The sequence below is a fragment of the Alternaria atra genome (assembly GCF_907166805.1).
Source record: "Alternaria atra isolate CS162 genome assembly, contig: 23, whole genome shotgun sequence".
Lineage (NCBI taxonomy): Eukaryota > Fungi > Ascomycota > Dothideomycetes > Pleosporales > Pleosporaceae > Alternaria > Alternaria atra.
The window spans coordinates 2,514,022-2,529,480 of NW_025091321.1; the positions used below are offsets into that span (position 1 = coordinate 2,514,022).

At 50.6% G+C, this 15,459-nt stretch overlaps 6 protein-coding genes across 6 annotated transcripts; 1 reads left to right on the forward strand and 5 right to left on the reverse strand.

Annotated features, from left to right (window-relative positions):
* Positions 1–883: 883 nt before the first annotated feature.
* Positions 884–1,691, reverse strand: ALTATR162_LOCUS4418 (uncharacterized protein; the record flags this gene model as incomplete). The annotated part of the gene is made up of 3 exons (XM_043312029.1): positions 884–1,111; positions 1,181–1,467; positions 1,577–1,691. The coding sequence occupies 3 exons, from the start codon at positions 1,689–1,691 to the stop codon at positions 884–886; spliced, it is 630 nt and encodes a 209-aa protein (XP_043167964.1).
* A 3,227-nt stretch (positions 1,692–4,918) lies between these two features.
* Positions 4,919–5,464, reverse strand: ALTATR162_LOCUS4419 (uncharacterized protein; the record flags this gene model as incomplete). The annotated part of the gene is made up of 5 exons (XM_043312030.1): positions 4,919–4,934; positions 4,999–5,056; positions 5,100–5,161; positions 5,208–5,357; positions 5,400–5,464. 5 exons carry the CDS (start codon positions 5,462–5,464, stop codon positions 4,919–4,921), a joined length of 351 nt encoding a protein of 116 aa, XP_043167965.1.
* Positions 5,465–6,743: 1,279 nt separating this feature from the next.
* On the reverse strand, positions 6,744–7,013 carry ALTATR162_LOCUS4420 (uncharacterized protein; the record flags this gene model as incomplete). Its single annotated transcript, XM_043312031.1, has 2 exons — positions 6,744–6,913; positions 6,971–7,013. 2 exons carry the CDS (start codon positions 7,011–7,013, stop codon positions 6,744–6,746), a joined length of 213 nt encoding a protein of 70 aa, XP_043167966.1.
* Positions 7,014–7,106: 93 nt separating this feature from the next.
* Positions 7,107–7,898, reverse strand: ALTATR162_LOCUS4421 (uncharacterized protein; the record flags this gene model as incomplete). The annotated part of the gene is made up of 1 exon (XM_043312032.1): positions 7,107–7,898. The coding sequence occupies one exon, from the start codon at positions 7,896–7,898 to the stop codon at positions 7,107–7,109; it is 792 nt and encodes a 263-aa protein (XP_043167967.1).
* Positions 7,899–11,017: 3,119 nt separating this feature from the next.
* Positions 11,018–11,914, reverse strand: ALTATR162_LOCUS4422 (uncharacterized protein; the record flags this gene model as incomplete). The annotated part of the gene is made up of 1 exon (XM_043312033.1): positions 11,018–11,914. The coding sequence occupies one exon, from the start codon at positions 11,912–11,914 to the stop codon at positions 11,018–11,020; it is 897 nt and encodes a 298-aa protein (XP_043167968.1).
* Positions 11,915–13,773: 1,859 nt separating this feature from the next.
* On the forward strand, positions 13,774–14,580 carry ALTATR162_LOCUS4423 (uncharacterized protein; the record flags this gene model as incomplete). The annotated part of the gene is made up of 2 exons (XM_043312034.1): positions 13,774–14,031; positions 14,092–14,580. The coding sequence occupies 2 exons, from the start codon at positions 13,774–13,776 to the stop codon at positions 14,578–14,580; spliced, it is 747 nt and encodes a 248-aa protein (XP_043167969.1).
* Positions 14,581–15,459: the final 879 nt, after the last annotated feature.

Sequence of the window (15,459 nt, forward strand, 5' to 3'; positions counted from 1 at the left end):
ACCGGTATAGACCTTTGTCATGAACGTCCGCATTGGATGGCATTGTGAAGAGATAGAAGGGTGATTATCGATGACAGGACAGCGTGCAGACTTGGATAGCGAAGTACCTTACCCAGTATAGCTACTATTAGATCTCTGCTCTACCCTTACCAGCGCTTATGAGCATCGATGATCCTAACTCCTCATCCCTCTCAGAGATTGAACTGAAGCACCTTTCCTCTGCCCCAACGATTGCAGTGCTCATGTGAGGAGCCATTCATTGTATGACCGTACCACAGTTGTATCCCCAAGATATGCAGACCCTGTCCATCTTTGTACGCGCTTGCAACGACGACGTTCTTCTAGTAACACTCACTCCGCTTGCCGAAGCCTAGACTCAGATCTTGGTATTCTGTATCATGCCAGTTGGTCTCTGCCTAGCTACCTAGCTATCTAACTAGTAACACAATCTAGCTTCTCAACCAATCAGGACAAACGAAAGCTTGATCTTGGTTTGATCGATATTTATAAGGGGACGTAATTAACCTGACTGTTTGGCATAATTTCATCAGGAATCAATCAGGATCCTGCTTGTTGACAAGTCTGGAAACAATTGCCCAAACATCGCGGGAAGCAACCAAGCAGTAACAGGAAGATGTCGGATGAATTATGGAATTGGCGATTGAAGACAAGAGCTAGGGAAGATCATACATTGGCGCAGCAGTTCCCATCAGAAACAAATATCACTCGGCAAATACTACCTAAGATCGCTAAAGAGTGTCCTGAGCGCGACAAATGACCCTTTATGTCCGTCAACATATTTTTCTGCATGTTCATAGCAACAACTTCCTCCTCTGCCACTTTATTTAACTAATCAAGATCCCGGTCCTTAATGCTCTCGCATCTAGCACTTCTTCCACTGCAGAAGCATCTTCATCTCAAACTTAGTATCCTGGGTGTCGACGCCTAACAAAGCGTCCTTCTTGCAAGACACGCTAGCTTGAGAATTGACATTGAACATTGGACCTTCCTTGTCCTTCTTGCCACACTTGGACCACACAAGGGTATCAACTTCGGCCGAGTGCTTGTAGTTCTCCGCTAAGGGGCCCTTGAAGGTGGACTGGCAGAATGCCTAAACACGGCTATTAGCATCGCAAACCATTGACGCGGAATACGTTCAGACGGAAGGGTTAGTACCTACATCGTCCTTCTCGCCGCTGAAGAAGTACGTTGCGCCTAGATTAGCGCTGCAATCCTTCGGAATCTGCGCCCAGCCGCGCAGAATCGTGCTGGCTACGGTGTAGCTCCATCCCTCTGGGTAGCTCATGGTCATGCGCACATTGCAATTCTTGCGCGCGTCCGTGGCCTTCATGCCAGTGCCGGTTCCGGCAACGTACTCGCTAAAGCTGAGAGACACAACACTAGCATTTTCGCCGATGTCATGGACTACGCTTCCTGGTGGGCATCCGGTACCAGCCCAGGTTACTTCTATTTGAGAGTTAGTGGTATTAATAGAAAGAGGTGGTTTGTTTGGGAAAGATTGGGAGCGGTCGTGGTATTGTGCGAAGAGAACGAAGGATGAGGGGAGAAGGCGTACTCTCAACGCGGACTTCCTTTGAATTAGGCTTGTCGCCTCGACGCTCAACCATGTCGATGATGGGAGAGGCGACTGCAAGGGCAGTGAGCAAAGTGGTAATAGCGAAGAAGCGCATGGTCAATGTTAGTCTTCAAAAGTTGATGATACAAGTGTGATAGTCTTTGGAAGCTGTGCTGTTGAAGTTGCTAATGATTATTTTCCAGTCGAGCTTCTCCCTCTCCTTATACTTCAACTCCGCGATCTTCCTTGGAAGAACCTCTTGGCAGCTGAACACTTTTCGACCCTTCGTATCCGAACCACCGTTCAATCCATCTTTGTGAAGCCGTCGTGGACCGACAACCCAGTGGTCTGATTTAGCGATGTCCATGTCTAATAGTAACACTCACTTTGCGAGCTACACATATTAAGGCTTCGTATATGCATCTGTAGCTGAACGTGGAGGTCCTTTCTATTAGTCCTAGCAGGACGTACGGCATGGATATGTCTAGTAATGGAAGCACACGAGTTACCGACAGCAAGCGATTGGCAGGTATGTATTTCCAGCAACTTTTCAGCCTTATATGGACTCGTAACGGCTTTACTTGAATGCGTCGAAGCTGGAAACAACAGTGCTTTCTGGCCTAGTTGAAGAGACTAGACAGGGTGGCCTCGCGGAGACATTTACCTTATCCAGGAGCATCCATGCATTCTTCAATTTTCTACAGTTTTGCCTTTAGCTCTGTTCTAATTATGGGTTTCAAACTATTTGCTAACATTTCCCCGCAACTAATGTGATGGTCCTATTTTGAATGCTGGTCTCTGAAGAGAGAAGCGAAGTAGTAGCACGCAAAGCACGGCATTCTATAGGTTAGGCTTATCAAACCTTGTACATTGTTAAGCAATATGGTAGCGGGATGTCAAGGAAATGTGGAGCAGCTGTTTAGTAGTATGGGGTACCGCGGAGTAAACACACAATAGTACACCTTAATACAAGAACTTTTCGCCGGCTCGTAATTGACACTTACACGACGACTACGGTTTGCTCAGGCTACAGACAGTTTTTGGTTACTTTGCGAGTGTGTTACGCGACATTCGCATCATGCTGACACCTTAGCGCATACGTCTATAATAATGTTCAACGCTTCTATATCAGCCTCCGTGGAATTCGCGAGCTATATTTCTAGAACCTCTTTGTTTTTGAGTAGCACTACATGTACTATTAGGAGCTTATAGCACACAGTATTTACGTTTAGCTTTCTCACAGACGAATATAGAACACTATGACATGCCACCTCGTAACCTTCGAAATCTCTCTGACACCTCACCACATGCACTTCAGCTCTCAGCTTCCACGTTATCTTAACGCTGCTACCCCGCAGTGAGCGGTCTAATGCCTGCGGTCTCGCGGTCTAGGACAACTTTTAAACTCGCAGCATTAGTTAAGCCCAGAAAGTATCGTGTTCCACCACCTAGCTGTCCCCCCTAGCTTAAGCATGTTACGGGTCAACTTGACTCTCTCTCTTGTATACACCTGGAGGATTCTCTTTCTCACAGTACAAGAGCCAGAGGCAGTGGTTTCTCTAGCCAGGTAAGATGGAGTGCGCGGAGTTTTTTACGTAGGCACAATGACTGAGTCTAATTATAGCAGCTTTGACCATGTGACAGACTGGTCTAGCGCGCACAGCTGGCCGTATCCGATCCAGTTTCTGTGGGTCATGTGCTGATTGCCACTGTGGAACTGTTCGGTTCGAGACCCTTGCTCTGATCTGCCCCACCATGGGGTCGCCCGTATCGCGTGTACCCTAGTGGCGATCGGGGAGCCGTACAGCATCCATTTCTCACGTACGCACCAAGAATTGACCGCCTCCAGGACAAGGGTGTGGCTGATGCGGATCGGCCATCCTCCCTGTCAGTGCGGAGAACACGCCGCGCTTGCAAGCTAACATTAGTGAGTCATCAACCGATGGTGCTAACAGGTCAGGTATCTGGTACGCGCTTTCACATAGCGCCCCAGCATCGTATAATATATCAGCTGTGCATACTGCGCATATCTCACATAAAGATTTAGTGAGAGTGGCAGAGCAAGGTAGAAAATGATTTAGGAGAAATATTCGTCCAAAGCCAGCCGTCCTCTGACTGACTTTGCCACTAGTCAAACTTCCATGTGCGTGACAGCGGATTCGTAGTGGTTGAAGCATGCCACAGTCGTAGGATGCTGCGCACCAAGAGCATTGGCATATACACTGTATGCTCGCTGATACAGCTCAAGTGCAGCAGGATAGTGCTGCTGTCGATGGAAGAGGAAAGCTAGATTGCCGACGCTGACGAGCGTGTCTGGGTGCTCTCGCCCAAGCACCGTCTCCTTTCCTTCCAATGCTCGTCGGTGCATCGCTTCTGCCTCCTCGTACTTTCCCTGCTTCGACAACACCGACCCAAGGTTACTAACGCCGGTGAGCGTGTATGGGTGCTCCAGTCCAAACACCTTGTCGTGTCCTTGCAACACTCGTCGACACAGTCTCTCAGCCTTGACATGTAGCCCTTGACGATCTAATACTCAGCCAAGAAGGCCCAAGGCCTTCAGCTTGTCCACTCTATCGCCGCCGTTGCCGCCCTAGCTTTCGTGACTCTCTACCAGCCTACAGATTACCTCCTCTGCAGTCTTGTACCTTCCTTGCTTAATTAGCAAAACACCTAGATTGTGTAGCTTATCCAAAGACTCTAAAGAGCTAGTTCCTATCGACATCTCCGCCCTGAAGACTTGCTCCCGCAGGCGCTCTTCCTCATCTTGCCTGTATTAGGGTTGTGCATCGACGTCTATCTAGCTCTCTAAGGCTGCCAATGCATGAATAAAGCTAGATTAGAGGCTCGGAAGAGATTAATACGCTAAGGCTAGACTTTGCCCAGCGAAGACACTGCCTTAAGGCTAGACGATGCTCGAGACTAACAATAGGGCAGGAGAGAGCATCTGCGGACTCTGTGCGGCATAGTAAGCAGCTCCTAGCGAGAACATCGAAGCTGCTAGCGAGTCTACGGAGACTATCGCAGGAGAGCCTCGCTTAGATATTGTATAGCATTCTACAGTAGACGGCGTGGCTTTAGTGTATTAGCGAGAAAGCGTACCTTTTCACGTCCTGACTTACATGCCGCTAGACTTAGAGCGTATCGAGAGCTCCTAACCACTTTGTTTCTCTTTATCCATCGCTCGATCTTCTGCGGTAGTACTACGCTACCTTGCACTTTAAAGACGAGCTCGGCCTTGCTAGTCTCGACAAGCTTCCGCATCTAACGCTTCCTCACGATCACTTGCATTTCCTGCGGCTTGACTTTCTTGTCCTTTCCCTATTAACTAATTCGCGTTCGATACTACCGCTCGCTATCGCTGTGTCTATGTTAGTAGCATGCTTAAAGACCCACTTTACCCTCTATTAAGGGGAGCAACATACTTGGCTTTAAACCCGTATTCCTCCTCTATCTTCTGCCCCACCTCTAGTAGCGACAGTCCTTGTGTAACGTGCAGCTCTAGGATGCAGCGCTTATAGGGCACCTAGAAGTCTGCGTGCAGAGTCAGCGCCTTGCGCTTTCGCATTCGCGGCTAGGCCAGCAGACCTATAGCCGACACGGGCGCTGCGAAAGCAGACTGAAAGTTACTAACAAGCTCTGCATCGTGTTGCTTGCTGTTAGAAAGCGCTGGCGACGGACTGGACAGGTGCGGAAGGTTGGCCTGTGTGATGGCGAATGATCGCTCGGGAGCTGTGCCTGCAAGCTAGAGCTAAAGCTAAAGGTTCCGTCGACATCGTAGGCTCTGTATGCTTGTTAGCTAGTAGGGGAATGGTCTGCAGCATACGAATATCCAGGCTGGGAGAAGTCGACCGATGCCAGATCAGGCGGGTTGCGCAGCGGGAAGTTCATCGTCATCGCCGCTTCGTGCGTCAGTCGTGTGAGAAGGCAGAATCATCCTGCTGCCAGATGCTGCAAAGCAGAACGTGTCTGTCTAGAACGAAGACTGATCGAAGGTGCGCGTCGTGCTCTATGTTGCGGTCAGCGGAGAGGCTCTGAAGATGTGTCGCACGACGAGCAAACCGTAGGCATAGTGAGGTGGAAGGTGATTGGGCACAGCTCAAAACTGCCATTGTCGCTCAGCGGGCAGGGCGCGCTAGTGCTGGTGAGGACGTGGCGTGGCGCTCCGTGAGCGCCTGTGCTCAAAGCTGCCGAAGCACTTCATCAGGAGAACGGTGGCCCCGCCCGGTTCGCAAAAGTACGATCTCGTGGGAAAGAGTGGCACACGAGCACCCTGATTGGTCCGCTAGCAGGACTATGTGAGCAGTCAAGCAGATGAAGGTGATACCTCAATGAAACCTTGTCAAACTACAAAGGATAACTTTCTTATTATCGACTCACAGATCAATCGGTAAGGGTGGACATATAGAAAAGTGCGAACATAAGCTTAGCTCAAGCGGCGAAATTTTATGCTGTGACTGAATGACCACTAACTTGGGGCGGCGAAACTACCTTCGCCCTTCCTCGTGGTGATTGGTGATTGGCTGCCTCCAATTTTCCCACAGAACATTCTCAGCCTCGTCTAGGATGAGGGCTGTGTGCGGAGGCTTTTTCGGTCTGCTCGTGGGGGATCGACGTTGGGCGAAACTGAAAGCCAGTTATGGTATGTACTTGATGCGGACAGGTTGTCCAAAACTAGACATTAGTAAAAAAAAAGATAACTAAAGCCTTGTTCTCTTCTACGGTAAGGCAGTGCTGCGCTTGAGCCTTTTTCTGGATAAAGGGCCGCTCACGTCGGCGGTTGTATAGCGTCGTGGTCGTAACACCGCTAGTGTCGGATCGGGCAGCCCATGTTTCTCCGTCGTTTAGGGGAGCCTCCGCAAGTGCCTTGCTGGCAGGGTCTATCTCAACGATCGTGGTACCAGAGTCTTGAACGTACGACACGCGAGGCTGCCTCCGCACGTCGCTCGATTGCTAAATAGCCCTTTGCCTGTGGATGCTTCTAGAAGAGCACTGCATGTACTGTTCTGAAGATAGCTAGCTTCACGCTACCGTGCGGCGAAGACTCCAACGCCGTCCCATGTAAAACTCGCTAAGCTGGCCTTCTCCAGCCGCGCTCCGCGACTAACGAAATCTGCGGCACAAAGCAGGAGGTTGTGGAGCCTAATGCCGTTCTGCAGAGCGCGGATAATTACCGCAGCGTCGGGCAGGTACCAATAGCATGGATGTGAATTACAATGGCGCTGGGCGTTGTTTCCAACCCGCAGCCCTGCTTCCTTGCAGTGTGGAGAGCCGCGTGCTGTGGTACAATTGCTCGTGCGCACAAGGCTGGCTGGGCGAGCGCTGCAGCTGGCCGCCAGTCTGTTCTTGTCGTTAGCGCGCTGTTCCTTCGCATGCGTTCTGCCCAGCACTGCATACTCATCTGTAGTGCTGCTAAGAACACTAAGAGTGTGTAATTCATGGTTTCGTGATTGACCGGCATGGAGCGTCATTCTTCTATAGCTCACAAACCCTATGTCACCCAATTACCCTCCTTTGCAGTCCTTCACCAGGTTCAATTGGCTCTCCCAAATGTGAACCCTGACATTGTGCCAGAGTTATGGCCCAGCTGAAGGCCAGTATTACCACTGCCTGAAAAGATGATGTGGTGCGACTTGTCCGCACTCTGCGTACTCCTCATGATAGCCTGTTCTAACAGTTTGTCCTGCGTAGCGGCAATTTCTCTTAATACAGACATGCCTTGACCTTCCCCGATGGTAGATACTTCGATGTCGCAGAGGTCGCGCTGGAAATGCTGAACGGCGGGGAAAAGGACGTCCAAGTCTTCGACCAACTCTGTGATGTCCTCAATCAGTCGTCTAAACTGCTTCTCCTGATACAACGCCCACTTGGCCTTTTGCCGTATACCAGACCAGCTCTGGCGCTCAATGGCTAGCTGGCGCATTTTCTCATGGAGCATAGCCATCGCCGGATCCAGGTCGATTTGTGGATTGTATACCGCAAGGCTGCTGTCCTGAGGCTCTGTGCGGCCCCTGTATCTGTTCGACACACCTTCAGCTTCCGCGAACAGTTCTACGATCTGGCCCAGCAAGGCTTTAGCGTGCTTGACGTTTGCCTCCGACCCAAAACGCCCCTGAAGCGATACCGTATTTCGGACATCATCTAGACCCAAAGACTTGCCCCACCGCGACAATCGAAGTCTTGCGTTGTCCAGTTTGAGCTGACTGGTTTGGAAGCTCTTTCCAAATGCGCGGCCGAGCTGGACAAACTCAAAGCACTCAACTGTGGTGTTGAAAAGGCCAGCGAGGGTGACAACACCGACAACAAGACCGGCAGTCTCTGCCATATTGGTCCGCTGGAGTAAAGACGACGAGGCTACCTCCGCTTCTTCGTGCTTGCCCTGCCTGTTCAGCATTTGCGCTAAGTTGTTCATGCTCGTCAGTGTAGATGGATGCTCATGCCCAAGCACCTTCTCCCTCAGCGCCAGCGTCTGTCTGTGCATCACTTCCGCTTCTTTGTGCTTGCCCTGCCTGTTCAGCACTTGAGCCAAGTTGCTCATGCTCGTCAGCGTAGATGGATGCTCATGCCCAAGCACCTTCTCGCTTATTGCTAGTGTCTGCCTGTGCATCGCTTCCGCCTCCTCGTACTTGCCCTGGCTGTCCAACACAAGCGCTAAGTTGTTCATGCTCGTCAGCGTAGATGGATGCTCACGTCCCAGCACCTTCTCGCCTGTTGCTAGTGTCTGTCTGTGCATCGCTTCCGCCTCCTCGTACTTGCCCTGGCTGTCCAGCACAAGCGCTAAGTTGTTCATGCTCGCCAGTGTGTCGGGATGCTTACGTCCTAGCACCTTCTCACCTATCGCTAGTGTCTGCTTGTGCATCGCTTCCGCCTCCTCGTACTTGCCCTGGCTGTCCAGCACAAGCGCTAAGTTGTTCATGCTCGTCAGCGTAGATGGATGCTCACGTCCCAGCACCTTCTTGCCTGTTGCTAGTGTCTGCCTGAGCATCGCTTCCGCCTCCTCGTACTTGCCCTCCCTGTTCAGCACTTGAGCCAAGTTGCTCATGCTCGTCAGCGTAGATGGATGCTCACGTCCCAGCACCTTCTCGCCTGTTGCTAGTGTCTGCCTGTGCATCGCTTCCGCCTCCTTATACTTGCCACTAAGTTCCATTGCCAGTGCTACCAGGCACATGCTGCTCAGTGTCTCCGCGCTCTCTTCGCCAAGCACCTCTCTCCTTACCTCCGTTGATACTATTGACATCTGTTCTGCCTCGTCAGCCCTCCCTCTCTGCCATGCGTACCACGCCGCATTATACATCAACAGCGCCCACTCCTTAAGTGACTCCCGGCTCTTAGGCCGATGTGCCAATGCCGCCCTCGCGTGTGGAAACAGCGCCTGGCACGTCTCCCAAGTCTCGTATTCTCCCGTAGGTAGCTCTGCGCACAGGTTGGATATGAATCGTTCCTTCCACTTGTCGAGCTGCCCTTGGCTTTCCAGCCACTTGCGCGTCGATAGTTGCACCAGACTGTGCATCTCAAACACCGTCCTATCCTTAGTGGTGATGAACGAGTACTCTAGCAGCATAAGAATGTCATCTTCAAGGTCGTTATCGTTCGCTGCGCCGCTCTGGCTGCGGAGCAGAGCTTCAGGTATACCCTGTCGGTCAAAGAAGCTCATCAACGACAGCAGATCCGCCGCCGAAGGTCTGCTCCGTCGTACGTGGTCAAACGAGATCTGCCACGTCATAAGGACCGAGTTGCTGGCTGCTGCATCTCGGCGAAGATGGCCCGCCTCCCGGTTCAGCAGACTTGTCTTTCTGCTGTCGCTCTGCCAGTACTCTTCTAGGTACTGTCGCACTGAGCATCTCGGCGCTCGTTCTCGAATGTATGCTGCCGCTTGCACAAGAGCAAGCGGCATGTAATCTAGCGTTTCCGCTAGCTTAGCAATGCTCCCGTCTTCCTCTGCTATGCCTCGTAGCTTCTTGCGGAGCAGAGCTTGTGCAGCTGTATCGTGCATCGGCTCGATCGGTATGATATCGCTGTCTTCCACGACCTGCATCGCCGCGCTTCTTGACCGGCTCGTCACTAGCACCGAGCCGTGCCTGCTCGAGGGCAGATACCGCGATAGATGCTGCTGGAGAGCGCTGCTGCTGCTGCTGCTGCTGCTGGTGTCGCCACCATCGTCTACCTGCGGCTTCTGATTGTTGCGTGGTCGCGAAGAAAGAACAGCAGCATCGTCGGCGTTGTCGAGCACCAACAGCCACCGTCCGTTCTTCGTGTCGCGCAGCCAGTCGTGCACCAGCTTGAACACATCCGCTTGCGGGTCCCTCCGGCCGCGCACCTTGACTTGGTCGGCGATTTCCCGGAAGCTTTGCTCCAGTCGCGCCGTGTTGCTGACATGCGCCCAGAACACCCACGTGTCCGGCGACAGCTCGGCAGTGCGGTAGCAGTGCTCGATGGCCAGCTTCGATTTTCTGCAGATGTGTTAGGTATAAGTACCAACCCAAGGGTATGCTAAACGTACCCCACACCACCAAGACCCACCAGCGCCACCCGCGATGCTGGCGCAGAGCATCGCTCGCGAATCTGGTCGAGCACTGATCCGTAGTCAACAAAGTCTGGGTCACGGCGGAACGGCACGAAGCATGTCGGTTGTGGTGGGGTCTCAGGGCGCTCTGCAAAGGCGCAGCGTGGTCAGCGCAGCGTGGGTCGAAATGGGGACTGGCGCTTACCGGCAGGGATCATGATCTCTGTCTCATCCAAAGAATTTGGATCTTCCAGATTCTGAACCGACTCGCACCAAGCCTGCAATCTTTGAAAGTCAATAACCTTATCAGGGCGAGTGTGATCTTGGAGTTTTTCCAAGTCAGCGTCTGTAAGTCTAGCGTCCGGGTGATGTGACACATGTAGGTAGTCAGATGGCCACGATCGATCGTTAATGGAGGATACAGTACTCGGGTTTTGATCAGACTCGTCTCTGTGCCAAATGGGCTCAGGATCAGGCAGGACCCTCAAGGCGAAGTTGTGCATACATTGCCCTACATGCTCCAGGAAAGACCTAATATGAGGTTCGAAGGTCACATCAATGTCTTTCTGCATCTTCCAATCCACGTCCTTGGTCGAGCAAACTGGGCACCATTCCAATGCTAATGCCTTACTCCGGCGACACATGTTTACAAAATTGGCCAAGGACTCTTTTGTAACGGCTTTGGGATGTTCTTTCTGCACATGCTGCAGCAAAGTATGTTCATCGTTAGGCCTCGGTGATATTTTGCAGAGCAGACAGGTCCAGCCCCTGAATTGCTTGTGGTCTTTAGATTGGACATGTACTTCCCACTCGTCGAATGTGCTGAAGAGAGGATTATCTTGAGGGCAGCCATCCACATAGCAGGTGTAAGGTTGAAGATCTTCTGAGGCATGTTTCCTACCATATTAACGGTTTACTTGCTATGGTTGCACTAATAGTACTTACTTCCACCGACGCATGTCGTCTGCTTCATCTAAGAAAGGGATCATACAATAAGGACACCGAGCCTTGTCTTTTGGAGGTTTCGGATAACTGGCACGAAGGGCAATCGTCGTTGCTGCAGCTCCGGGAAAACGATTCTCGGCCACTTTTTCCAGTGATGATTCGGGTGCATAGTCTGATGCCTGGTTGGTGGTTCCCGTAGAATGTTGTGATCGTGCCGGTTCTTTTGGTTCAGCTGCCAAAACGGGTGATGTGTCGTTTGTGACAGGGTTTGGCATGTGCAATTGCTCGTCGTCTTTGGTCATAGGCTCTGGAACATGGGTCGGAGATGGCTGGTCATGAGCGCGTATATGCTCAGAACCCTCCGCAATTCGCCGAGATCTTAGCTGCTCTTGCCGGTTCTTGTAAAACAGAAAACGGTCGGCACGTCGTACGTTCGCATGAACGAGGATTTGCTGCTCGAAGCGCAATGGCACATTCTCTTCTGCCAATTGAGTGAGGAGGGTGTGGATGTCGATCTGGTCTAGTCTGCCTGATGGTGGACGGTCGCTCATCACGTTTTCGGATTTTTGAGAAGCTTCAAGCAAGTCAAGTCTAGGCTCGATTGCAGCCTCACTCCCTTCAGAAAGTGTAGACTGAAGTTCAGCTGGACGATAGCTGCGTTGAGGCGCTTGAGAAACACGCAGGATAAATCCAAGATGTCGATAGAGTTCACCGTATTGATCCTTTCGTTTGTTGAACGTACGGTCCGCCCTTTTAACCCGAGAGGTTGTACCGGCTCTTCGGACTGCAATCTCTAGATCCACAAGTGCCCTAAGCAATTCTTCAATGCCATGTTTTGCTTCTGCCAATGTCATATCGTCCAGAGATTCTGTGCCCCTTTCTTCCGCTGACATGGTGTTGCATTGTTGTGATTGAGGCGCTGATCTTGTAGTATGTTGGTCTACTTCTGCTAACGTGCCACACTTCGCCGTCCATATGGCAAGAGTGCTGAGGGCAGTAATGACCACCTTACGCGCGTCATTATCGCGCTCTAAGCGCTTATCTAGACAATTCGACCTGTTTGCGCATGCGCCAATTCCGGAAACCCACAAGTTGAAGTCGCTGGCACGATTCTCAGCCCAACGACTTTCCTGGAGACTGGGGTATCGGGCCAATCCATCCAGTTCCTTTCGGCACAATTGACTAGCGGCGCGTATGGGAAGAGGTTCGCTTGTACTTGGTCTGCCAGCTCTTATACCCAGGTTATCTGTCATAATGTGGTCTGTAAGCAATACAGCTCGGACGTGAAGTCGTTCTTCTTCGGGTTGACTATCACTAGATTCGTGGGAGCCGTGGAAGCTCAGCTGAGGTTTCGTGGGGCCGTAAACGCGGGGTTGCGCGGTGACCTTTGTACGAAGGAGCTCGTATTTAGTGAGGAATCAGGTCCGTGCGCGAACTTCCAAAATCTCGTGCTACGCCCACCAAAATATCGAAATATCAACACTAACGCAATGAAAAAAAATTGCTGGAACTCGCGAGGCTATTTAATTGTACATATAGCTGGGTATTGGCTAGTTTTTTGGAGTTGCAGCTACCCGTGGAAGTCGTTTTTTCCTTCGTGCGCAATAATCTGACGCATCACCTCCATCACGCCCAACACCCACCTATTGATCATCTTAATAGGTAGATTTTTCCACTCTGCCTCCCATTGTCCCTTACACTCCTTGCCTGTACAGCTAGGAGTGAATGGCCTTGTCACGTGTCGCCGTATCTAAGGCCAGGCATGTTCTGATGCGTTTACGTCTAGAGAGTGGCCAGGCCACACCATTTTTTCAATACCCTATACTCTCAGATAGTCATTAGCGATACGGGATTTATATAGAGAAGCTCCATCTTCGAGTAATATACACTCTATGCCACGATCTTTAAGTGACTTAATCCATAGGGCGACCTTTTTAAGAGCACCTTCACGGTGGCGAAACCCGTCAATGCCACCCCTTGAGCGTATCCCACGGTGATAATCATATTTCTTAGTATATTAAAGCTTCTGTGTATAGTTATAGAGATTTAGATCGAGTGCACCAAGCTCTTAGAGAGCTACGCGGGCCTAGGTTCATATAAGATTCGAAGATGTTCAGATAGATATATTCTCCGCCGCTAATACCGCGTCCGCCTACTCGTTCTTCTCTTTTGTTTCTTAGAAACAGACATAGCAAGGGCCTTTATGATCGTATCTGAAAGCTCTATAGAACTGGAGACAGCACTCGCGTCGGTTGCGGTCGTGGCGGACGTCGTCGGCATAGATCTCATCATTCCGCGCCCAATATCATTTGAATAAAGAGCTGGATCCCATAAATCAAAGCCTCCAGTCTCTGCTCTATCCTTGATACGACTCAGAGTCTTTGATATAGTGCCCTGGGGGCGGTGGAGGGCGCGTGCGAGAGCGTGTTGCGAAGCATTTCCGAAGAGAACCGCACCAGCGATGAACGCACGCGTTACTGGATGGATTTCGGTACGGGAAGTTTCACAACTTTCTTCTTATATGTCTGCTTGTATTAGAAAGGTTTACGGCGAGTAACAACCATTTTTAGACGTTGTGGTGGTGATATTTTGTGCTACAACTATCTATAGTGGGTTGCGCAGCTGCATTTAGGTGTACGCACGGACCTGATTCCCCACTAAATACGAGCTCCTTCGTAACGGAGCCCCAGCGTTCGAGGCCCGAGCGTCCTCTCTTCTCCTTGAGAGAACGATCGTGTTCCGAACGACAACCATGGACTTCCAACTTGATTTCGACGATGAAGATTGCGAGAACGATTGGGATTATGACGAACTTATCAGTCATGCTGCAGGTGAAATTGCTGATGGAGCGCAACAGTGTGTCGCGCAGCCTGGTCGGTTACATAACCTTAAGAAATTCGCACTCAGCAGCATACAACTTTTGAGTGCCAGCGCCTTTGTCAAGACCGCGAGTGTTGACGAACGTTCAAAAGCTATTACTGAAGTGAAAAATGCGGTTTCACAAACTGTTGTTCGTGTCAATCTCAGTCTCACGGCACATGGTAGGATCCGCTGACAACTGAGGCATCAGGGCAATGCGACCAATCTAGAAAGCGCAGCTCAGAACATGAGCAGATTCATACAGAACCTGATTTCAGACCCACAGTCTCCATCGAATCAAACAGCCATGAGGAACATTGCCGAGTGTATTTCTATCCGTAATACAGCCTGTGGTTACGACTCGCATGTCACCCCGTCTTCCACTACGCGACATACTACTAGCAAGCTTGAGCTCGAAAGCCACTCAAGTGCGGTCACCACAGCGTTATATAACACATTTCACAACAACACATATCTACCGTGTTCGTGCCCAGGGAAAGGTGGAGCGATGCGTCTGTCCGAGCAGTATTTCTGCGCTTTGCGGCTTCCGGGTATTGGGCAAGGCACATTCGATGACCAATACGACTCCTTCGACTCGGTCATTGCTTACAAGCATGATGACTTTTATAATTGGACACCGGTACAGTTTCAGCTACCCAGGTTGGTCCAAGCGTACATCATGTTTGTGTACGATAGCTAACTATCTCCGAGAGAGCGCAAAGGAAAGGCTCGTCTGGAATTCTCTTCTTCAGAAGTCACAGATGTAGAGAGCAAGCCTTTGACTCATAAAGCATTGTCCAAGACTCTAAATCACTTTTGCGACATCTTGACGTGGAACATAAGATGCTTCCAGATACGTGTCATCAGGCAATTCGATTCTTCTAGCTATGGCTGGAGCATAGGATCTTTCTCCTCGAGCATATTCCCGAAGCAAGGCGCACCACAGTTACTTTCCGAGGCACTAATACGAGACGAACTATCTGCAAGACACAAGATCTTCCTTGCATTCACCATATCGAAAGCTGTCTAGCAATACTACCCCTCAGAGTAGATGAACGCTGAATAGAGCCTCGAGACAATACAGCTCCTGAAAACGAGCAGTGTTGACTCTCAAGCACCGTTTCTTAAAGTCACCACAGACACAAAAAAAGCTTAGGAACAGAACGAGAATGAATATACCGAAGGCTCCAATAGTGTACCATTTTTACATCCTTACTCATATGTTCTCAACCTCAGCCTTTTGTTAGTGCAAATAGGATCAATAACACCTGCAATAAACACTGTCGCTGCTGTCCCTGCAGATTCGTCAGATGCTGAGAAGAGTAACGCGATTTGCATATCCTGCTGCACGGAAGTAAGCTCAAACAGCGCATGGCCGGCCATAGATCTACCAGAAAAGCACAAAGCCAGATACCGACGTATTGTTAAAGAATGTCTACCGATCGACTCTGACCGTCCACTGTTCCAAGAGAAACTCGATGCAACTAGAAGACGTTCAGCCCTAGAAAATCACGTTGTCCGCCCACTGTTCGACTTGTTTCAAGAAATGGCATGTCCAGATAACATGGTGTCGCGAACA